We start from the raw sequence: 26068 nt of genomic DNA on the forward strand, positions 1-26068 counted from the left end.
CACACGGTGGTTTTCTAAAAATAACTACACATTGTGATATAGGGTCATATGGGGTCAAGGGTGAAAGTTTCAATTTCCGGAAGTTTTTAGATTTTCTGACCATGCGCAATAGAATCCTCGTTAACAACATCCGCACATCACAAGATGGCAAGTGACACTTGGTAAGAACTAAGAGTAATTATCAGCTCATTAATTTAAGGAGTGATATTAATTTATTTAATTTGTCACACTAATTACGTATTAATATATTCTATTCATTATATCACAAAAAAGAGTAACCGTTGTATGAGTTATGTTCATTTCAAACTCCTCAGAATCGGGAACCACCCGGTTTCAGATTTAGAAAATTGCACAGAAGAGAAGTACCCCGAACAAACTCGATTGGTCCAGGCACATGACTATCACTGCACTTTCCATAGAGGAATCTTTCATATTTAGTGATGTGCATTTTTCATTTGAGTATATATTAATTGTGAAGTAATTAGACTACTGCCTGTAGTTCTCGGGTACCAGCCTCTTAATTAGTACGAGTATATTGACAGGCGAGGCTGACACATGTGTCTAGGTTTAGTTTTACATATTTCTTGGCAACTTCAGCAGGATGAGGCATGGCTTGTATACTCATAGCGATATCAATTATGTTTTAAGTAGCTAGTCTAGTCTTGAATCTTGAAGGAAGATTGTGTAGTAGTTGCTTGGTCACGTGGAAGAAAATTCCAGAATGGGATAGTTCAAGGGAAGAAAGATTCTTTGTGTGCAAAGATTTTATGATAGCAGGTTTGGAAATATAGAGAGTCATGTAGTGCTCTGATTTACGTAAATGATGTAAAATTGTCAATCAAGTTTGTGTAATTAACTTAATACAGTAGCTAAAAATTAAATCTACATAGGATCAGTTTTGGCTACTACATAAAATGTCACAAAAATCATTGTCATGTCACATGTCACAAGCTTCTGTAGTTGGAACAAAGACAAGAATGAAGACTTGAAACTTATCCAGAGATAAGAAAGCAAAGGCTATCCTAAACAACTCGTAGGGCAGGTAATAGTATGAATAAGTAAGAAATGAAAAGGAAACAGTTTGTTGTTATAAATTTAACCCTCTCATTAACAAACTGATCAACAGATAGAGACATGTATCATCAAACAGTTCAGAAACTGAAGTACATGCTATATAAGACCTAAATCTGTACAAAATATGCTTATTAAAATGGACAGGGTACAGTACAATCCAATCTTTGGGCAATCACCCAAGTGGTAAAAACTGTTGTATATGCAGCCATGTGCTTATCTGAGGACAAAGAAACAGTGTGGTCTCAAGATCTGCAAGACTACCTTCATCCAAAAGGAATACTACAGTAAGCACTTTACTAAACAACACCCTGGATACATGGTGGAGCCAGAAATCACAACTAATACCACCAGGCAAGATGCAGAACCAGATACAGTTTAGCAGAAGTATAGACCAAGAAACAATTAGATCAGGTGAAGTTTAAGATTGTCCCACCAAGGACTTTTGGACCTGTTTTGATATTTAAACCATTGATGAAGCCTTGGAAATGCTCAAGGTGGATATACAACTTAGCAATGCTGGCATAGTCTTCTCCAGCTCTACCCACCAAAGTATCAGAAGAGACTACAAAGAACTTGGCTACCTGTCCTAAAGCATCAGCACATCTTGTCTTAATGAAAAACATTAACAATTTCAGTTTTGATACAACACCAAGAAGTAGCAAGGCATTGGCTCTCCTCCTTCTATTCTAAAGTATAAAGATTTACCAGGTTTTAGAATGGCTATTGTCGTATTGTTAGAAAAGAAATATGGTTAATTAATAACTTTGCATTGAAATAAAAGCTTAGATTTCTATTTAAGCAAGTAATCATTTTTCAAGGTAATATTTGATTTGTCCAAATTTGACCAGAAGCATTCTTATGTGAAGGAAATTCAGTTTTGTATAAATGTTGGGTCTCTGCTCCCTGGGTCTCTACTCCCTGGGCCCAGCGATGCAGGCCCAAGAAGGAAAATCTATCAATTTTCCTTAAAATCTATCTTGTTCTTTAGAAATAGCAGGATATTGTCCAAATTTGGTCTGAAGCTTGCTTGGGTGTAAAATCTATCTTGTTCTTAAGGAAGGACAGAATATTGTCCTGAATCATTTTAAAGCATGCGTAGGTGAAGGAAAATCAGTTTGTATAAATGGTAGGCATCAGCTCCCTGGGGCCTGAGATGCAGGGCCCAATAGAGAAAATCTGTCAGTTTCTTTACAATCTATCTTGTTTTTTTTTCAGGAATCATAGGATATTGTCTAGAATTGGTCTGAAGCATGCTTGGGTGAAGGGTAATCAGTGTTCGGGAATTTTAAGCTGTATCTGTGGGGTGTGAGGCTCATCATGGGAAATGTTTTCCTTCTAAAGAAATTTAAAGTTTTGTGTTATTAACTTAAATATCCAGGCAAGCAATACAGGCCTTCTGGGTCTCATATTTTGAAATAATTTTGAACATATGATTTAATAAGAGCTTAGACAATAAGATATACTGCATTCTCAATCTGATTCACACATACAGATACACCCTCTTTCACACACATACACACACAGTTATTATTGGCATCCTTATTGAAGCAAGATTAATTCTTTTTATAAAGGAAAGAAAGAAAGAGGGTGAAAAAAAGGTATGAAGTTGATTTCATTTCTATATTGGTAAGTTTGCTACCAAAGTTTAATATTATATTTTTTTTCTATATAGAGAAGTGAGAGGTAAGAAACAACATAAGTATGGAAAAAAATCTTCAAAGAGAGATGCAGAAAGTAACATAAGAAAGTTGTTATTAGATACATATTTTGGCAAACTGTCGGGCTTTAGTCTTTATTATTAAATATCAAGTTGTATGCAATTTCTCCACTTACCCCATGTATTAGTAAATGTTGCTTTTCCAAGATCATTTTGTACATTTGTTAGACACTTCTGTATGCTGTAATAACTTTTTATGCTACCGCCCAATGAATTTATGTTTAAAGATTTGTTCAGACATCTGGTTCTATAAATGTACTGTTCAATGATGAGAATGACTATATTGTCAACCTTAGGATTAATACTATTATTTGTGAACCCAAAAAGGAAGGAATGTATTTTTTTATTGAAAAAGTACTATAAAATGCACTTAAATGATTTTCATATCTTTGTAATAAATTTTGCACTTCCTGGCATCCCCAAGTCAAATGAATTATTGTTTCACTTTCAAAGTTACAGAAAGTGCACATAGGATTAACAACTATTCTAATCTTGAATCACTCAGTGTTTTTGGTATTGATAGGATGAGATATGCAATATTGAATCTTAAAGTTTAGTACTTTTTGTACTATTTTTGGAAATTTGTGTATTTCATATCATTCCCCTTCAGCCAATAAAATCTGTTCATGCCATTTTAATTGACCAGTGGCTACAGTATATGTTTTGTTTAAAATGTTGTAAGAGAATTCTGGATCATTGAAACTGTTGAGGAAAGTCTGTATATCTTGATATTACTTCTTGGACCTGAAGAAAATTGTATACAAGTGATATTTTTGTGAAAGTTCTTCAAATGTAAAGAAAGAATACTGTCTGAATCATTTAGGAGATCAGCAATTGTATGTATTCCTGCTCTATACAATGATTTGTAGAAAATAGGTTTACCTATATCTTTATTATTCCAAATGCATTTCAACAAGAATTATCTTCATTGTAATTCTTTTATTTGAGTTATTTAATTTGTACTAGGCAATGAAAATATCCTTCCATATATTATTTGTACATAAGCTACTACATTTTATTCATACATGGATACATGTTTACACTACCAATACATGATAAAAGATCTATATCAACATTCTCCTTTAAAATATGTTTCTGTATCCTTTTAGTGCTTTACAATCTTCTCACCCATCCTTGTTTAAGAGAGTTTATGAAAGCATTTAAATTTAACATTTTCAAGCCACCCTTACAATAATCACTTTGTCAGCTTTATTATTCCATAAAATTCAAATAAGAAGGCATTAATTTCCTTTATCACCTTGTCACATGGATTTGGAAGAGATATAAATAAGTGGTTAAGTAGGGATATCATCAGTGATTTCATGATTTGAATTTCCTTTCCTTTTCTTCCATGTAGAGATTAAACTGTTTAGCCCACCATCACAATTTTTGTTCTTGCTATTTCTTAAAAAGTAATGGATAGATCTTCCTCAAATTGCATATGTAGGTTCCCCTTGGTCCCTTGTTGTGCCTGTTTGATTTTGGAACTGATGAAAAAAACAAAATGGTTGACAGCCATCTTGGATTTTTGTCAATGAAGTCGGTTATCGCTATTTCTTGAAAAATAAGGGATGTATCTCTCTCAAATTTAATTTTAGGACTGATCACAAAATGGCTGAAAGACGGCCATCTTGAATTTTGATTTTGAAAGTTTATTATCACTATTTCTTGAGAAGTACTGGATAGATCTTTCATAAATTTCATATATATTTTGATCTTACTAAGATGTGCCTATTTCTTTTCGATGCTATTATCTGAATGCCACTGACTTTTTAGAAATCTCTCCATCTTGCTAATTGTAATGGAATATGGAATATGGAATACTACCTACCACTCTTCTCCTGTTGTACTGAACTCTTTATACACGGACCCAAGAAATTCCAGTTAGGACCTACATGTACCAGCCATACCTGCGATACTTGGACAATACCTACCACTCCAGCTTCAAAATAATTACCAGGATATATGTTACCAACCATACTCACTCTCAGGATATCCCACGAAACTATCCGATGCAAGGACCTTTCCTTCTTAGGGTTATATCTTGACTGAATATTTACAATTTTATGATATTGGCTGCTGTTCCTGACCTAATGAACTCTACTTTTCACTGTTGAACATTATTACCATTCATTGTTTTTATCTGAAGTTTTTATGCTTGACATTTATATACCAATGCTCTAACCCTACCTTATGTACTAATTTATTATTCATCATAGACTATCTCTATTTATATATTATACTGACTCTTCTTTAATATTTATACTTCTTATAAGTTCTTCATATTATTTCTACTTATACTCTAGCTATCATTTTTACGCCAACTATCATTCTTCTACTGTGTTGTTTGTTTACTACTTCCATGGCTACACTATGACGTCACAGTATTGTCCATTGTAAAGTCACATGACTACTATTGTTATTCACTATACATCTTGCATCACCATGTAACAGGCAGACCAATAAAGTGTGCCCTGATGACGGCCTGCCTAGCAGGCCGAAACATGTCGGCAGTCACAGTATTACTACACCTGGCCTCAGCTGTTGTGCTCTTCCTACTATTTTGATAAATTTCATATGTAAGTTCCACATGGTCCCTAGTTGTGCCAATGTAATTTTGGGACTGATCAGAAAAACAAAATGGCCGACAGATGCCCATCTTAGAATTTGACTTTAAAAATTCGTTATTGCTATTTTTGGTTAGTACGTAATGGATCTTTTTTTAAATCTCATAGGTAGTTTCCCCTTGGTCCCTAGTTGTGCCAAAATAATTTTGGGTCTGATAAAAAAAAATGAAATGGCTGACAGGCAGCCTTAATGTATTTTAACTTTTGAAATTTTGTTATTGCTATTTCTTGAGAACTACTGCATAGATCTTAATGAAAATTTCATACATAGTTTACTTTTAGTCCCTAGTTGTGCCAGTGTGATTTTAGGACTGATCAGGAAAACTCAATGGCTAAAAGGCAACCATCTTGGATTATGACTGTCAAAGTTTGCTATTACTATTTTTTGAGAAGTACTGGATAGATCTTTCATAAATTTCATATGTAGGTTCCCCATGGTCACTAGCTGTGCCAGTTTGATTTTTGGTCTGATCAGAAAAACAAAATTGCCGACAGGCAGCCATCTTGGATTTTGCCTAGTAAAGATTGTTATTGTTATTTCTTAAGAAGTACTGAATGGATATCTCTCAAATTTCATATGTATGTTTCCTTTCATCTCTCCTTGTGCTTGTTTGCTTGTCGGACTCATCAGAAGAAACAAAATGGCTTACAGGTGGCCATTTTGGATTTTGCATTTAAAAATTATCATCTCTATTTTTGCAAAGGAATGTTCAAATTTCTCTTATTAAGAGCAAAAACAGAGAAGAGAAAAGAAGGAGGGAAATCCAACCTTTTCAAAGAGAATATAAAGATCAAACAATGGTGGGCACCAAGATCCCTGTGGTTAATTCTACAATTTGCTTATCAAAATTTAGTTTAGGAATGATGACAAAGCTCACATCAAATTCAATTACAAGTAGTGTAAATTTAGCTTTCCCCAAATTAAGATTCTGATGCCAGAAAAGTGTTGTATGTACACTAGGATGTCAAAATCTCAAAACTTTCTGTCCAAATTCCCTGTATAATACTCTTTTTCCTTAAACAAATTGCTAAAATTGCTTCTGGGTCGCCTTGACAACAAGAGGTTTTTAGTTAAAAGAATGGAGATAAATCCCCCCCCTCCTGATGTTGTTGATGTAAAATTATTGTGTTTTGTGTCAAACCATTTTACAAGAAGAAACAAGTCGAATGCTTTTTCAAAATTGACCATCAAAATAATTGTGGGAATATCATTTTCTTTAGTGAATTTCATAATATCATATTTAGTAAATGTGTATTCTCTCCACTATATCTCCCTGATCATATCTTTGGTAGTTGAATTAATCAATAACAATGACAGAGCAATGGTTATGTAGTTTAGATCAAGTTGAAGTCTCTACAGTTATGTGATGACTGAACAGGGAGAGCTTTAGGTCCATTTACAAAGATCATCAACTGATAAAGATTTTGATTGTCATCCTTGTTTCTAGGTTGACGGAGTATGACAGCTGTGCCAGGCTGGGACAAAATCTGATGGTGAAAATCAATGACAGAAATAAACATAACAGAACCAGTTCTACATACACCAAGGTACAGTGTATAAAGCCCATTAACTTTGTAACTGATAGCTTTGTTTTTATTGATTTTTAGAGGTTCGTTGGAGGTTAACGGAGATTCATGTTGCTTTTCATTATTTTACCTTTAAAAGAGCTCCACTTTTGCTTCAAAGTTTTAATTTCATCATTCCATACCCAGTACAAGTCTAAGAAACACTGATATAGATGATATGCATCATCTCCTGACAACATAGTGACGTTTTGATTTTATTTTGCATTATAACATATGACAGGGATATTGAGTAACGTTAAAATTGACTTAGATTTTTCACTAAACGGAACCTTTAATTGGCATAAATGTGATACCAAATTGGAAAGAGCATTGTTTAAACCATTCAAATAGTACTGTCCATATGATTACTTTTCATCATTCAATTAAAAAAGAACGATTTGGTAAAACCATGAAATGAGGTTACAGCAATATATGCATGAAAATGACGTATTTTTTAAATTCATCATGATTAAGGTGGATGCAGATATTCAGATTGTGGGATGTGTTCTGTGTATTGATAACACATTTATTTCCATTTCCATATAGGCAACAAGGTCGACATTGATGTTAACACTACCCAAAAGGATTGGAACTCTTTTGTGTTCTTAATACACGCGTGTATGACAACGGCTATAGCAACACATAAAAGTTGTGTCTATTCAGTTACATAGAAATCCTATGAAATCCATTCCAAAACGCACAGAGATGCTGTTTAGATACTAGAAATATGCTCTCAGTTCAAGTATATAACAACAACCTGCATTACAGATTTATAACCTTGTTCTCGGTATATCCGATCTAATAAACAGAACATAACTGCAGTCATAAAGACAAGTCAATTGGCTTCTGGATAGGAAATCGCTTTACTTATGGTTTTACTGTAGTCAAATGTTAAACACACAACACATATATGTATTCATGCGAAAGTATTGTTCATTTTTATCTTTGTATTCCAAGCCATAATGATGAAAATAAGATTTGATGTATAATTATGCAACTCTACTCAACCCATCCACAAAACTACCATGTCATAAACATTGAAACGTCATGGATTCAGGCATTTATTACATTACACACTTTGCATGATTTCATTTATGAGCAAATTTTCAGGGAACAATATAAACATACATGCTTATTGTGGGGTCCCTTTACTAACAACAGAATGGTACCAAGATTTTGCTCCAAACTCTCTGTCTCATTATAGAACTATGAAAAATATACCAATATAATCAAAAAAATGATTTATAACATCAAAAAACATGAGATAATTTTCAGGATTATCCCCCTTAATCAAACCGATATGTTTTTTGAAAAGATAATTGTAAAGTAATTTCATATGCAGAAGCACAATATAGTATTAGTTTCGTTTTTGGGTTGTTCCAGTAATGTTTTCTAAATGTTAAATTGTTAAAAATATCTTAAGGAAACTTGGATCACTGAGTGTAATTGTGGTATCTTAATTGTTTTTTGGTGAAGGTTGTAAACTGTTAGATATAATTCAATGGTTAAAGATTATTGTTGTATTGAGCTTTATATCAAACTCCACTTTAAGGTGAAATGTTAAATACTATAGGGTCGCAAACTTTTGCACTATAGAATTTTCGTTATTTACATTACAACAAGAGAGCTAAATCTTAACAGTTACCATCTCTGAGAATATTGTCATTGTGTGACTCCTAAGTCTCAAATATACCTATGCATGTACAGTGCTTTGTTATAAAGTTACTGACCGTCACAATAATGTAAAAATTGGAAAACAGTACTTTGTTCATAAGGAAAAAATGTCTGAAATATGTTTTATATGTTTCCAGCTAACTGCCCAGATACGGGTGTCCATGAAACAGTTCACCACTGACCTCAACAAGCTGAAGCAGCAACTGATCCGTGCCTCATCCTCCTACCACATGTATCCTTACTAGTCGTGTTGACTTGTTCCTAGTATCAGTCCAGTGATTGATATAAGGGCATGTAAGAGCTACAAGGGTAGGGACAACAAATAGCAACCTTTTGGGGAAAATAGGTATTAAGTCAAAAACATCCCAAAAAGCGAAATCAGGCTGGAACCATGATTACAAGACACCCTGGAATGAACAGAACTATACAGGATAAGGATGTTGCGTGTTACTTCTCTTTTTGTCATTACCATCTATATCCTACAATAAGTCTAGTCAGCAGATGTACGTATTCAGTCTTGAGGTCATGAGATTGATTTATTACAGGGTAATGAATTAGCATTTGTTTTATATTTCTACCAAATGACTATGTATGGGTGGGCATTAATATGGATATATATGGGTATGTTCTTTTGTATTATCACTTGGAAGTGACATGCTACTGTTATCAGATTTAGTTACTGTCACAGCACTCTGCTGAATGTAATATGGCCCAGTCAAGTGTCATGCTGACATGTCCAGTTTATCACCTATCAGAGTGTACAGTCATGACACTATAAACGTGTCCCTGAGTGACCCCATCATCCATAGACACAATATGATAATGACCTTGACTATTGGGAGGATGTTAAACCCCAGAAAAAAACCTTTTAAAACCAAAAAACTGCTTTATATAATAATCTGAAATTATGTAATAATTGATCTGTTTTTATCCATCCTTTTAAGCAGTGATGGCAAAAAAGTGAAATCTCGTTAGATTACAACAGTATTAACTCAACCCTCTGATGGTCAAAATTAGCTACAATTTATTTGAACTTGACCAACTCAGAACTCAGAGAGAAGTGGAACGTCGACAAATGATGACTGATAATTTAACAACGAAAGAGAAACAGATTGAACAAGCATTTCGAAATGAAGGAGGAGATTCTAGGTATGATGTGAAATGTTTTAAGTTGCTTTAAAAGATAACAAAACTTTTAAACTGTCTTTTAAGAAACAAAGAATAATAATATTTAACAAATTTTCTGATTTTATCACATTTAACTTTAGAGAAACTTAATGTGTTTGTATGAATTATAACTGTTTCAGGTACTCACTGATGGGATCAGGTGCAGACACGTTTGGAAGCAGTGATCCCTGGGGGATGAGGGACGATCCTGAGGAGTATCGTGACATGTCTAACAATGATCTCCGAAATCAACAACAACAGGTCATACAAGGTCTGCCAGCATATTATTGCTCACTGTTGTATATCGATTAGGAAACTTCTGATGGACTCTGTAGACTTGCATTAATTAAAAAAGCTCTGTAAATACTTTCTGAAGCATAGGATTAACATCCATGTACACATTCATGTATTACTCCATGTTGAAGTTATCATGTATGAATTATCTCCCTTTGACTGGTGTTTACAGTTTATTAAAGACAATAAGGATGTAAGGACTACACTTAATTGTAGAATGTAAAGTCAGGCTTGTCTTATTTCAGAACAAGATCGAGGATTGGATGCTCTCTCCAGTGTCCTGTCCAGACAGAAGCAGATGGCTATTGACATCGGAGATGAAGTGGACAGTCAGAATGGTCAGTTTTTTTTAAAATTTGGAATCAATTTTTTATATATATATTGCTCATTTTGTACTTTTTCCAACAGCGAAGAGGTATATAAATTGTCCACTCATTTTCTATGCATGAAAATTGTAAGGAAAGTGAGTGATTTTTGTTGTGGAAAAAGAAAAAATGGTAGGTTGGTGTTGATTGCGAATAGAAAAGTGGACATTGATAAGTCCAGACTTGGACCTTACAGTAATATTGTTGTGACAGTATTCTGATGCCAGCTACATATTTGTATGTACCTGATGCCAGCTATTTATCAGATGTCAGCAGTTTTACACCTGATGACAGTTATGTACTTGGTTCACTGAAAGATATTGCTATCCATTGTAAATTCGAGACTACCTTGTTTGGTGTACATGTTATTAGCCATTAAAGTTTCTTCATGTGTTTATGTTTTAAAGTTTCTCATATAAAAAAAACAAACTTATAATCCGTTGTGAAGGCAATAATACTTCTCGATGTTATAAAATGGACGGAGTCAGATGTGTGTTGTTATATAAAGATATAAAGAAACACTTTTTTTCCACATTTAAATTATAAATCCGTATGTTCATACTTGCTAAAAACACATACTACAATTCAAAAGATAATACAAAAATGCTAATGAGGTTACATTTTCACCAAATGATTTTCATATGTGATTTTCATTGAATTACAAAATTCACATGTTTCTTTTTTTTTCAAAAGTATGATTCTTGGTGTTTTTCAGCCTTGATAGACGATATTACTGATCATACAGACCGAACAGGAGAACGCCTGAAGAAAGAGACTAAACACATTCGTATAGTAGATAGGAAATCCAACGCATGTTGTAAGTACATAGTACTTGTCTTCAGACCTCTTTTGAAAAGAAACATTAGATGTTGTATTGAAAATCAAGTGCTGTTAAAACTTTTGTTCATTAACAGGAAATATCAATATCTGTAATTTCTTGTACTTCAAATACTGCACCAAAGTAAATGGTGTACATTTTACAGGAATCACGAATACTTCCTGTTCTTTGACAGAATTTGGACAGGATAATCCATACAGTAAAATGAAAGTTAAATGATGTGATCACTGGCTTTTGAAGTTTTTCTGTTGCAACTCATTTTTACCCTCGTCATTTTTCCAATCTAACTACTTTTATAGGCCTGAAATTCAATCTTATCATTTTGTAAGGGTTTAGTAAAAGATCATTCACATCCTGCCCAAGCAACAGCTTTTATGACTTTAATTGGAGGAGTGTGGGCACATTGAGTATTACTCATGTTTTTGTGTCGCTAGCATCCCATTTGGATCCAGTTGACATACCAATAAATAAGCAGAAACTATGTATCCCAAGCTGCTTGTGATTGCTTCCTAATTCAAAGTTTGTATTATGGTATATTGTGTAAGTATATTGAACTAATTCCTACTGTTTTAGGTTACTGGGTTGTAATTGTGCTGCTGTTCGTCGCCATTATTGTTGTGGCAGTCATACCAAGTAATGGGAAGGCTTGACAGAGGAAGTAATAGGTAAGTTAATGTTTAACAACACCATAATGGAAAGCCTTGAAAGGGACAGACAAAGGTAAGTTAATGTATCACAACAAAGCAATGGGAAACTATGACAGAGGCAGTCATAGTTAGGAAGAATGTTTCTAAATGCAGTAATGGGAAGCCTTGACAGGGTCTGTCATCGGTAAGCTGATGCTTCACAACACAGTAATGGGAAGTCTTGACAGGGTTTGTCATAGGTAAGGTGATGCTTCACAACACAGTAATGGGAAGCCTTGACAGGGTCTGTCATAGGTAAGGTGATGATGCTTCACAACACAGTAATGGGAAGCCTTGACAGGGTTTGTCATAGGTAAGGTGATGCTTCACAACACAGTAATGGGAAGTCTTGACAGGGTTTGTCATAGGTAAGGTGATGATGCTTCACAACACAGTAATGGAAAGTCTTGACAGGGTTTGTCATAGGTAAGGTGATGATACTTTACAACACAGTAATGGGAAGTCTTGACAGGGTTTGTCATAGGTGATTTGATACTTTACAACACAGTAATGGGAAGCCTTGACAGGGTCTGTCATAGGTAAGTTGATACTTTACAACACAGCAATGGGAAGCCTTGACAGGGTCTGTCATAGTTAAGTTGATACTTTACAACACAGTAATGGGAAGCGTTGACAGGGTCTGTCATAGGTAAGGTGATACTTTACAACACAGTAATGAAAGTAACAGTAACGATTGTGCACCATGAAATATATATCATTTACTCTGTGAGTAGTTATGTGAATTGTTTTATGGGTAAGGTTCTTGCAATACTTGACAAGAACTTATAATAGTAACTGAATGGTACACATGAAAGCTAGGACGCCACAGAATACATAATCCTTTAAACTGATTTTGTACTGTGTATTCCTCTCTGTAACATCTAAAATTATTTTCTTAAAAATGTGCACACACATTAAAAAAATCTCATTTTGGTCTTATGGTTACTTACTAAAAATTTTCATTTATGATTTTCTGCAAAATATGTAGAAGATAGCATTTACATTTAAATGAATCCATATATATATGTGTGTATTTGAAGGTTAACTAGGCCAATGATTTCACCATTACATTGTATTTTCCTGGTTCATTTTCAGGAAGAATTTTTCAACTGTACCAGGTATATGTTCTAGATGAGTTGCAATATGACAATGTCCACAGAAGACTACAATTTGTTGATGGTTTTGAAATTTTCATTCTGACGGGACCATAGAATACTTGGAGCTAATTTGCTTGGATGAATTATGCTTTTAGTAAAACCAGAAATTGGTATGACTTGTTTAGAAGACGTCTAATCACATTTAATATTAAAGAAATATAGATGATGTGCATCAGTGATGGTTTGAACCAATATATTGAAGTTCACCATTAATGAGAATGGTTCTTACACTATACTTTGCAAAAATAGTTTTGACTTTCCTAGTTTGATACTAGATCTCAAAACAATCCATTATGTAACAGAATTCCAATACGAACACAGAGAAGTGTGTACTACTCTACATTTACCTAACATTGGACTATGGGAAGAACATGTGGTTATTGTGAGAGGGAAATGTTTCTATGACAGGAAATAAACCCAGAACCTGTTTTTGCTTGAGATCTTTTGAAATATGATACATCTTACTGATTTCAATGGAAATTTCCATTGAGGAAGAAGAAATTTTGATTTCACAAATATGTGATGACATAATAGATTAATTTTAAAGAATATTTGTTGGTAAAGAGACCATTAAACTATTCAGTAACTATCCTTTACATCCTAATAATCAGTGGACGATGATGAATGAGTGTGACATTTGTAAATTTGCAAAGAAGTTGAATAGCAAGGAGATGTTGAAGCCACTCAGTAACCTTCCTCCACACCCTCGTATACAGGTGGACCGCCAGGACATAGAGAGACATACTGTATGTAAATTTGTGAGGAAGTTTAATAAGGAGATATTGAAGTCATTCAGTAACACTTTTTCTCTTATTCTTTGTGAGGACTAAGTGGAATGGAGTGAAAGAAGAAAGATCATGAGATTAATTTATCTAGTGATGATGGTGAAAATATCTTCTTCTTTATGAGAATATACCACTGTATATGTATCACTGGGAGTTTGTAAATATGTACTGATCAGAAACATTCTTTGGTAAGCACAAGTCTTCTTATTTTTTTGTTTTTTTTTTAAATTTTCATTTGCTCTGTATCCCCCATTAATATAACATTTATTTCTTAAATACACATCAATTGTTGAATTGGAATATGCCATATTCTATATAATAGGGGCACCTGTCCTTGTAAATTCATCACAATCATTTTTCTGGGAAAATAGGTATACTTAACTACCAGTAAAACCCTTGAAAATGTTTAAATATCATTGATCGACCAATACAATAATCTTGGATGATTGTGTAATCTTCTAACAAAATTTCATATCTGTTACCAAAATTTACTATTTCAGCATATTTCATATAGAATCTGCCAAGTAAACAGTGCAGTTGAGCACACAATTTGCCTAATAGGTTGGAATACAATATGTTTTATCAGTACATGGACTTTAATTTCAGCACCATTCACTCTTAAGTCTTTGCACTGATTTTTGTCAAGTGTTAAGTGTAGTGGTTTCAAATAAAGATCTGATGTTGTGTATCATCACCTATAGGAATCTGCAATATGAGATATTGATATCATACAGATCTTACCATACCTATCTAGATTGAAATGGGGCTGTTATTCTCCTGTGTTTTTACCAAAACCAGAAAAAAAAATGATTAAACCAATATTTTTATGATTAAACTTGACTCAGCAGAAATATTATAAGACACATATGTAACAATATAACAGTTGTTTATACTCTTGAAATGACACACCTTGTTATGTATTAAATGTGGAGAGATAGAAACCTTAGAGTGTAGGCTTGCTTCCTGTGTCCATACCCACTGTTCTGAGTGGTATTGTGATAGCATAAATGATTGGTGCACACATGTTATATTGTTGTATATTTTGTATATTGCTGGAGATTAAATTATCATACAGACAATAATGTGTTTGGTTGGAATCTATCTGCTTATGGAAGCTAATACACACTGTGAGCTATCACTACAGAGAAGGGACCAGGAAACACTAGAGCAGTGTTAAAATTCATTTAGAATTGTGAGAAGTATGGTGTAATTTAAACTTCATCAGGAAGTAGAAGTGATGTAATGTAAACTTTGTGGTAAATTACATTTAGACATAGAAGTGGTGAAACATTAACCTCATTGACATATGGCAGAAGATTTGTGTATCTGGTGAGACATTGGGAAGTATGGTGTAACTTGTGATTTAATGAAATGTAGGAGAAATACCTTGTGTATCTTAAACTTCAATGAGCTGTGTGTTAGTTAAAGACCAAATTGAATGTTGAGAAATCAATGTTGAATGAAAGGCTAGTCTATGCCCCCTGGGATGGGAGGGGCATTGCCAAATAGGGGAAAAAGAGGTAACTCTTGAAATTCCTTCTTCTTTATTGAGATGCCTTGATTCTATCCCGATTTGATCTGAAACATACCTTGATGAATGAACCCAGTTTTATATTAACCAGGAATCTTGTCTCTCCTGAGGCCAGAGGTGGGGGGTATGACAGGGGACATGTAGTAAATTCTTCAAAGTCCCTCAGCTGAAATGTATGCAAGTTCACATAAATCTTCACAATAACAGCTATAAATGCTTTCAAACCAGCTACAGTATTCACCATTAAGTGCATTGCTGATATTCAATAAAAGTTACGACTTCAAATATACTCAACAAAAAAAGAAAGGTTAACATGTTTCCTTAGCGAATACCTGTAAATGAGTGAAAACAAAATGACGTGTGTGCAATATTAGAAAATGGTAATGTTTTACATTACAAAATCCAAGGGGGTTACCAAAATCATTCAAGCGTGAAAGTCTGTATTAGCGAAAGAGCTGCACGGGGTTTTCTGCGACTAACTTGTATCATCGCTTGAATTTCATAAACATTCAAACTGACAACTGTTCCTTAGATCCTTAGGACTTAGAAATCACCGAATCTTGCTATCTATCAACTTCATCATTATGCCCCGGCTGTCACAAGTACAGAGAGAAAGGGCTGTAGGCATGATCCAGGCTAGGGAGTCTCGCCGTCGAGTTGCACGGCATTTTGATCACAGTGTTAAGACAATTTGCCAGTTGGTAAGTCGTTTAAACCAAACTGGGTCAACATCCGATCGTTCCCGAAGCGGCCGACCCCGTAAAACGACCGCCAAGGATGACCGTCGTATACGATTGATACACTTGCGCAATCGATTCGTAACCGCAGTAGAGACTACAAGACATTGTTTGGGCGTCGTGTGTCTCCCCAAACAGTCCGCAGCAGGTTGAGGGCCTACCAATTGAAAGCGCGGTGTCCCTACACTGGACCCAATTTGTTGCGACGTCACCGTAATAATCGGCGTAACTGGACCCTTGTTCACCGTCGTTGGGCCTTACAACAATGGAACAATGTTCTGTTTTCAGATGAGTCCAGGTTTTGTCTGCAACACGGTGACGGAAGGCGCAGAATGTGGAGGCGACGAGGGGAGCGTTTTGCGAACTGCTGCGTCGCAGAACGGGACCGCTTTGGCGGCGGAAGTGTAATGGTTTGGGGTGGTATTTGTGGGGGACTCGTACCAGGCTTGTTGTGTTAGATGGCAATTTAACCGGCATTCGATATCGGGACGAAATTTTAAGACCAGTGGTTCTGCCATTCTTAAGACGCCATGGCGTTGGCGCCATTTTTCAACAGGATAACGCACCAGCGCACACCAGTCGCGTCAGCAGAACTTTCTTGCAGCAGAATAACGTACAGGTGTTAGATTGGCCGTCTAAATCACCTGATTTGTCACCGATTGAGCATGTCTGGGACGTTCTTGGGCGACGCGTGAGAGAACGTCAAAATCAGCAGTCAAACTTGCAGGAGCTGGCCTAAGCCTTGATCACTGAATAGAAAGGCATCTCTCCTCGAATTATCCGCCGGTTTACGAGTTCCATGCGACGACGTTGCAATGCTGTTTACTTCGCGAACGGTGGCCATACCCGTTACTAATGGTGTTACCTTTGAAATTGATCCCCAACGTCCTTTACAGTCGAATAAAATCAACTGAACGCAAAGTTTTATAATGAACCATGACTGCAGTTTTATCAGAATTGATCAATTACTTTATTCGTACATAATTGGTAAGGATTTATGAAGGGGTTAATTAATTAATCACAGAATAAAGTAGTGTTACCTTTCTTTTTTTGTTTAGTATATAAGATAAATGGTCAAAACAATTTTCATAGAGTCAATATTCAGTTTTATGAACATAAAAAGGAAAAGAGAAAAAATCCGAAAATAAAATGAAATTGGCAGAACAGTACAGAATGAAAAGACCTGTAATTTTTTAGAAGAATCATTGTGAAAGTTCTAAATCGATAATTAGAAAGAAGCTTAAAAATCCAGCAGTTGGTCTGGACTTGACACACTGATTCAGTATAATTAGTCCAACAATATTCACATTGGATTTTCATGGTTGTGGCTTATTATGGTTCCATTTGAAACTCTCTTATATTGTCATATTGCATCGTAGAGAATGCAAGTCAAATGGCAAAATTGTTAGTCTAAACTTGTTTCCAATTACATAATGTTGTTTATAGGCATGCTCTGAAGCACCAAGATATAGAGAAATCACATAGATGTATGTTACAGCCTCCGTGTAAGGCAAGTGTGAAGGGGATGACTACTTGTGTGTGATCTCTGACAGGCAAGATCAAGAATGCCTACAAGGTTGTAATGTTATCACACATGACAGGACAGTAGCAGTGTCCTTTTCATGTAAGTGTCAGTGTAGGTGTATATGTATTGTCACACCTGACAGGTAAACTGGAAAATGTTCACTCTGTGGTATATGTAATTCTGTTGTGGATCAGAAAGTATACGAACGGAAATATGTGTGGGTTTCTTTATCAAAATTATAGTTCTGAACCATAATGATACAGACTGGTTTCTTTTTGATATTAAAAACTATTTCTCTTGACCACTTTGTCATATCTCAACCATAAAAGCAATGAAGTACACTTGAGTTTTGGAAATGAGATAAACTGTGGTCCTTTGATGCTGGTAGATAAAGCAGTACGCGGTGATAGTTAAGTTTTTTTCTCATGAAACCTTGTTGCTTTAACTTCGCTAATGGTAAAACAATACAGGCACTATAGACCTCTTGTGTAATGTATGGAAGCATAAAACTGATATTACTGCATGCTATTTTCGTATAAAGTATTGGAATTTGAGTTCAAACAAAGATGTCAAGTACGAGTATATTAGTACACATGAGAAAAAATGGAATGAAAGTTAGCTGAAGCACACAATACTCCATTTGTTAAAGGCTTAAAATTTATCGCCTGTGTATCAGGGGGAACAACTCCAAATTAACGCACGAATAAGTCCGTTTCGGAAGCCGGATGACCAAACCGGGAAGTAATTACTAGGGTGATAGTGAGTCACGTAACGTCCAGTTACACGCCGGACGGGGTTCCCCTAAGAATACACAACACATCATGAATACAGGGCTTATCAATTTTTCTGGTATCACCACGTAAACAAGAGATTTTTTAAACTACTGATAGAACGCTATGGGGTCGACGTATGATCCACAGATCTGTTTTGAGGGACAACTGGTGAAAGTGACTGTAAGTAATCTTGTTATATCTTATACGTGCGATTGAACTACATTAATGTTCTCTAGTTTACTCGGATATTGGGGAAATGTGATTTATCACAAATTGATTTATCATTTCTATCTTGGTATGTTGTTGATTCTACGAACGGATCCGCCCACATCGTGTGTATATAACTTGTAACATTCACCTGTCGGTAGAGACACTTTCACACATATTTCTATTTAGGTTAGAAGTTAGCAGATGCCAAGCACAAACGTCTACTCTACAGGTCGCCAATTTACTTGATACGGTATTGACTTCTAGCTCATCCTGTAAGATATTCGAGGAAGGAAACATTATTTCCTGACTACTAAAATTGTTTTTGTCATCCGTGAATAACTTAACAGGTAGTAGATCACAGAACTATTGTAACTTATGACACTCGTCATACCTGTGATGTTAAAAGTACAAGAATCAACTGGGCCTGAAATACACATTGTATGGGAATGAGAGTAACACATATCTATTGTGATGATTATATGTTTCCATAATACCACAGGTTGTGAGTTTGTTACTGAACTTAGGCTAACCGTACTTGTTTGAAATAACGAAGTGCCCCTAAAGATAAGTACGGTTAAGTTTAAAAACCACAGAGTTATCAAATAATTTGCAGCTCTGCTGAAAGTAAGAGGCTCCTATTAAGTCTTGTAAATGTTATTTTTATGTTCCCCATTTAGGATTATCATGACCATTTTCCTTTGGAGGTCATTGAGAGCTCTCATAAACATTTAATATCTGTTGGAGCTCATAGATAACTCTCATGAATGACAATTTCTGTTGGAAATCAATGAGAGCTCACATTAATGTTAATATCTGTTGAAGGTCATTGAGAGCTCTCATGAATGTTTAAAATCTGTTGTATGTCATTGAGAGTTCACAAGAATGTTAATCTCAATTGGAGGTCATTGAGAGCTCCCATGAATGTTTAATATCTGTTGGAGCTCATAGATAGCTCTCATGAACGACAATTTCTGTTGGAAGTCAATGAGAGCTCACATTAATGTTAATATCTGTTGGAGGTCACTGAGAGCTCACATTAATGTTAATATCTGTTGAAGGTCATTGACAGCTCACATTAATGTTAATATCTGTTGAAGGTCATTGAGAGCTCTCATGAATGTTGATTCCTATTAGATGTCATTAATAGCTCTTATGAATGTTAATATCTTTAAGAGTTCATTTGGAGTTCACAATAACATTAATCTCTGTTGGAAGTCATTTAGAGTGCTCATGAATGTTAATATCTGTTTAAGGGCATTAAGAGTGTTCATGAATGCTAATCTGTATTTTAGATAATTGAGAGCACTCATGAATGTTAATATCTATTGGAGGTCTTTGAGAGCTCACATGATTGTCAATATCTGTTGGAGGTCTTTGAGAGCTGTCATAAATGTTAATCTCTATTGGAGGTCACTGAGAGTTCTCAAGAACAACATTTCTGTTCAGGTCATTGAGAGCTCTCTTGAATGTTAATCTCAGTTGGAGGTCATTGAGAGCTCTGTTTAATGACAATTTCTGTTGAGGTCATTGAGAGCTCTCATGAATGTTAATCTCATTTGGAGGTCATTGAGAGCTCTGTTTAATGACAATTTGAGTTGAGGTCATTGAGAGCTTTCATGAATGTTAATCTCAGTAGGAGATCAATGAGAACTCACATTCATGTTAATCTCTGTTGTAGGTCACTGAGAGTTTTCATGAATCTTATTTTCAGTTGTAAGTCATTGAGAGTTTTACAAATGTTATTTTTCAGATGGAGGTCATTGAAAGCCCTCATGAATGTTATTCTCTATCGAAGGTCATTGGTCATTGAATTTCAGATTGAAACGATACTCTTTTGACATGTTGATATTTTATTTGTTGTTTTGTGATATTTAGGTGTGACTTCTATTGATAAAGAAATCCTTGATATGATCATTGTCTCTGTTGAAGATAGTCAAAAGCTCTCTTACTGTAGATAAACACCATTTGAGGATACTATAAAACCTTACTTTTCACTGTCCTGTTGGTATTCCATATCTGTATATATGTGTATAGGTCATGGACGGTCCCCTGATTGTTTAAATGTCAATTGAGAGATCCTGAATATCCGAGTATGTATGACAATGATGATTTATCATGTACTTTTTGGTTGATGGTGAGAGGTATTATTTAGCATACAGTAGGCTTGACCATAACGTTAACAATACATTTATTGCCTGCATCTTGTTACTTAGTATCAATATTAATGGGAAGGGTGTTTCCTGGAGGATGTATAGTGAAATCCCATGTTACTCAAAAACCATGCATACTGATCTTACATGGAAATCAGTACAGAGAGATTTGAGGATATTAATGGCAGAGATGTTTACTAGGCATGATCAATACAGAGATATTTGAGGATATTAATGGGTGAGGTGTGAACTAGGCATGATCAAAACAGAGAGATTTGAGGATATTAATGGCAGAGGTGTGAACTAGGCATGATCAATACTGAGAGATTTGAGGATATTAATGGCAGAGGTGTGAACTAGGCATGATCAATACAGAGAGATTTGAGAATAGTAATGGCTGAGATGTGAACTAGGCATGATCAATACAGAGAGATTAGGGGATGTTAATGCTTGATAAGTTAACTAGACCTGATCAACACAATATGACCTGAGAGGTGTCACATCGAGATTACACAAGCTTTAAGTATTTTACAAGTATGTGTTCTTTATCACATATCTGACATAGAAGACATCATAGGAAAATTGTCCCGATTAGTAAAGAGAAGGCAAAAAATGTTCAGCAATAAGATGACATTTCTTACCTTGTCATAGAGAGATTATCATAGGTCTCTGGCTTATGTATGTAATGTAGTGAAGTGCAGTGTGATTGATTCTGTTTTAATTAGATTGAAAAAGTTTGGTAGAGGGCTTTTTAACAAAAGTTTTCATTACCTGAGAATCAGCATGATGGCATGAATTTTGAAAACATATTCATAAGATAGAATTCTTTGTGTAATCACACCATAAATGTCTCTGATATAATCTACTACACAGAGGTACTCCTGATTTTATTAGGTATTTGATACCTACATTTTAATATGTTATGATTTTCCTAATTGTTGTGTTCAAAGGTTCTAATCTTGTTTATTGTTGAGGTAGATCTGGCTTTTGTATGTGAAATGAAGGCGAATCCCGTTATGAGTGACTGGGTTTAGTTTTTGTGTTCAATTTGGATAATTAAAAAATACAGTGTATAAGTATGGGAACACACAATAGAAATAATAGTGTACATGGACATATCATTGCATAGTTTTGTAGAATGTGTTATCACAGTATATTGTGTTCAATACTTATATCTGTTGTTTCCATATATAATTTGATTGCAGATCAACAATCACATGTTAAAACTTCAGATGTAGACAAAAGTGAGTCAATAGATTGTTATGTCCTGTTTGATAGGATCTATATAGGGGAAGTGTGGCAGAGAGTAGATAAACCAGGATATTTATCTTGTCAAGTACTGATGTACATGTTGAAAATACTATCACACTTAAATATGAGCCTAATACATTATATCAGGTCCAGTAAGTACAGTACTTAGGAGGTTTTAAAATTTCATATATGCTGTACACTACGTTTCCCTCTAACTTCTCTGTACATTATCAATTTTGGGACTAATTACAAAGCTAAAATGGCCAAAACATAGCCAACTTAGATTTTGACAAGTTATTACTAACTATTTCTGTTATATAAACTGCCTGTGGTTATCGATCTTACCATATTATTTATCAATACGTCATATAATTAAGAGCAAATACATGTAGGAAAAACGATGCTGAGATCCTGATGCCAAGTGCCAGGGATGACATGTTTGGAATTTACTGTCAACAGAATTAAGTTGTTGACAAAATATTTTTTCATTTAAAATACTTCCATGGCAATATGTACATTACTGGTGTCTTGCATAAAAAGTACCCCCTGCTAAGAAGTACCTGTATACCAGTTACCTTTTATGAAGGAGGCACCTTTTATGCATTACACCGATATATATATATAAGGATATAAGATATACTTATTTATATATCAGAATTCAAATCGCTGTATTATTGCGCTTTATTGATTCGATTCACAGGTAAACTGAAAGCATTATAGTAGACCGGTTAAGAGGAACAATCAGTCTTTTAATTCAGGCAGCTAGCACTCTAGTTTATTGAACAGGAAGTAGAGTGTTAGCAAAACATGTCATTATACAGTGCTTATCAAAAAAATCTAAAATTGACATTTTGATATCTTTCATCACAATTATATGAATGTTTGGTGACTAGTAATATCAGTTTTAGAGCCCTTTTTAAAATGTTATAGAATAATGGTGTTTTAAAATTTGATAATAATTATGTGTTATTTTCCTGACATTGCTATGTCCATGATCAAATGTGTGGTGGATATAATAATTGAGCTTAAGGGAGCTGCAGACGATCATGTCAGCAGTCAACTACATCATCACCGATGTATTGGCAAATTTGTAATTAATGTATCAACATTTACATTTCTTTTGTAATACTGCACAGTCCTGCAGCACTTGTCACAGGGATTGTATTGGTACTTATTGTTCCTGTAACACCTGTCACAGGGATTGTATTGGTACTTATTGTTCCTGTAGCACCTGTCACAGGGATTGTATTGGTACTTATTGTTCCTGTAACACCTGTCACAGGGATTGTATTGGTACTTATTGTTCCTGTAACACCTGTCGCAGGGATTGTATTGGTACTTATTGTTCCTGTAGTACCTGTCACAGGGATTGTATTGGTACTTATTGTTCCTGTAACACCTGTCACAGGGATTGTATTGGTACTTATTGTTCCTGTAACACCTGTCACAGGGATTGTATTGGTACTTATTGTTCCTGTAGTACCTGTCACAGGGATTGTATTGGTACTTATTGTTCCTGTAACACCTGTCACAGGGATTGTATTGGTACTTATTGTTTCTGTAACACCTGTCACAGGGATTGTATTGGTACACTTATTGTTACGGTAACACCTGTCACAGGGATTGTATTGGTACTTATTGTTCCTGTAACACCTGTCACAGGGATTGTAATGGGACACTATTGAGGCCTGTGCTTTCTGTCACAGGGATTGTAATGTGACACTATTGGGGCCTGTAATACCTGTCACAGGGATTGTAATGGGACACTATTGGGGCCTGTAATACCTGTCACAGGGATTGTAATGGTACTTATTGTTCCTGTAACACCTGTCACAGGGATTGTATTGGTACACTTATTGTTCCTGTAACACCTGTCACAGGGATTGTATTGGGTAGTTATTGTTCCTGTAGTACCTGTCACAGGGATTGTATTGTTACTTATTGTTCCTGTAGCACCTGTCACAGGGATTGTATTGGTACACTTATTGTTCCTGTAACACCTGTCACAGGGATTGTATTGGGTAGTTATTGTTCCTGTAGTACCTGTCACAGGGATTGTATTGTTACTTATTGTTCCTGTAACACCTGTCACAGGGATTGTATTGGTACTTATTGTTCCTGTAACACCTGTCACAGGGATTGTATTGGTACTTATTGTTCCTGTAGCACCTGTCACAGGGATTGTATTGGTACTTATTGTTCCTGTAACACCTGTCACCGGGATTGTATTGGTACTTATTGTTCCTGTAGCACCTGTCACAGGGATTGTATTGGTACTTATTGTTCCTGTAACACCTGTCAAACGGATTGTATTGGTACTTATTGTTCCTGTAACACCTGTCACAGGGATTGTGTTGGTACTTATTGTTCCTGTAACACCTGTCAAACGGATTGTATTGGTACTTATTGTTCCTGTAACACCTGTCACAGGGATTGTATTGGTACTTATTGTTCCTGTAGTACCTGTCACAGGGATTGTATTGGTACTTATTGTGTAACACCTGTAACACCTGTCACAGGGATTGTATTGGTACTTATTGTTCCTGTAACACCTGTCACAGGGATTGTATTGGTACTTATTGTTCCTGTAACACCTGTCACAGGGATTGTATTGGTACTTGTTGTTCCTGTAGTACCTGTCACAGGGATTGTATTGGTACTTATTGTTCCTGTAACACCTGTCAAACGGATTGTATTGGTACTTATTGTTCCTGTAACACCTGTCACAGGGATTGTATTGGTACACTTATTGTTCCGGTAACACCTGTCACAGGGATTGTATTGGTACTTATTGTTCCTGTAACACCTGTCACAGGGATTGTAATGGGACGCTATTGTTCCTGTAACACCTGTCACAGGGATTGTATTGGTACTTATTGTTCCTGTAACACCTGTCACAGGGATTGTAATGGGACGCTATTGTTCCTGTAACACCTGTCACAGGGATTGTATTGGTACTTATTGTTCCTGTAACACCTGTCACAGGGATTGTATTGGTACTTATTGTTTCTGTAACACCTGTCACAGGGATTGTATTGGTACACTTATTGTTCCGGTAACACCTGTCACAGGGATTGTATTGGTACTTATTGTTCCTGTAACACCTGTCACAGGGATTGTAATGGGACACTATTGAGGCCTGTGCTTTCTGTCACAGGGATTGTAATGTGACACTATTGGGGCCTGTAATACCTGTCACAGGGATTGTAATGGGACACTATTGGGCCTGTAATACCTGTCACAGGGATTGTAATGGTACTTATTGTTCCTGTAACACCTGTCACAGGGATTGTATTGGTACACTTATTGTTCCTGTAACACCTGTCACAGGGATTGTATTGGGTAGTTATTGTTCCTGTAGTACCTGCCACAGGGATTGTATTGTTACTTATTGTTCCTGTAACACCTGTCACAGGGATTGTATTGGTACACTTATTGTTCCTGTAACACCTGTCACAGGGATTGTATTGGGTAGTTATTGTTCCTGTAGTACCTGTCACAGGGATTGTATTGGTACTTATTGTTCCTGTAACACCTGTCACAGGGATTGTATTGTTACTTATTGTTCCTGTAACACCTGTCACAGGTATTGTATTGGTACTTATTGTTCCTGTAACACCTGTCACAGGGATTGTATTGGTGCTTATTGTTCCTGTTGCACCTGTCACAGGGATTGTATTGGTACTTATTGTTCCTGTAACACCTGTCACCGGGATTGTATTGGTACTTATTGTTCCTGTAGCACCTGTCAAAGGGATTGTATTGGTACTTATTGTTCCTGTAACACCTGTCAAACGGATTGTATTGGTACTTATTGTTCCTGTAACACCTGTCACAGGGATTGTATTGGTACTTATTGTTCCTGTAACACCTGTCAAACGGATTGTATTGGTACTTATTGTTCCTGTAACACCTGTCACAGGGATTGTATTGGTACTTAT

The 26068-nt window shown here is 35.5% G+C and overlaps 1 protein-coding gene across 1 annotated transcript; it reads left to right on the top strand.

Annotated features, from left to right (window-relative positions):
* Window positions 1–130: 130 nt before the first annotated feature.
* LOC132551739 (syntaxin-8-like) lies at window positions 131–15032 on the top strand. Its single transcript, XM_060215874.1, has 9 exons — window positions 131–161; window positions 6867–6966; window positions 8796–8890; window positions 9706–9807; window positions 9966–10096; window positions 10365–10457; window positions 11200–11301; window positions 11896–11987; window positions 13104–15032. The coding sequence occupies exons 1-8, from the start codon at window positions 145–147 to the stop codon at window positions 11970–11972; spliced, it is 717 nt and encodes a 238-aa protein (XP_060071857.1). The 5' UTR covers window positions 131–144; the 3' UTR covers window positions 11973–11987; window positions 13104–15032.
* The last annotated feature ends 11036 nt before the right edge of the window (window positions 15033–26068 follow it).

This window comes from Ylistrum balloti, unplaced genomic scaffold (assembly GCF_031769215.1).
Source record: "Ylistrum balloti isolate Yb309-2 unplaced genomic scaffold, AGI_CSIRO_Ybal_v1 Utg370212, whole genome shotgun sequence".
NCBI lineage: Eukaryota > Metazoa > Mollusca > Bivalvia > Pectinida > Pectinidae > Ylistrum > Ylistrum balloti.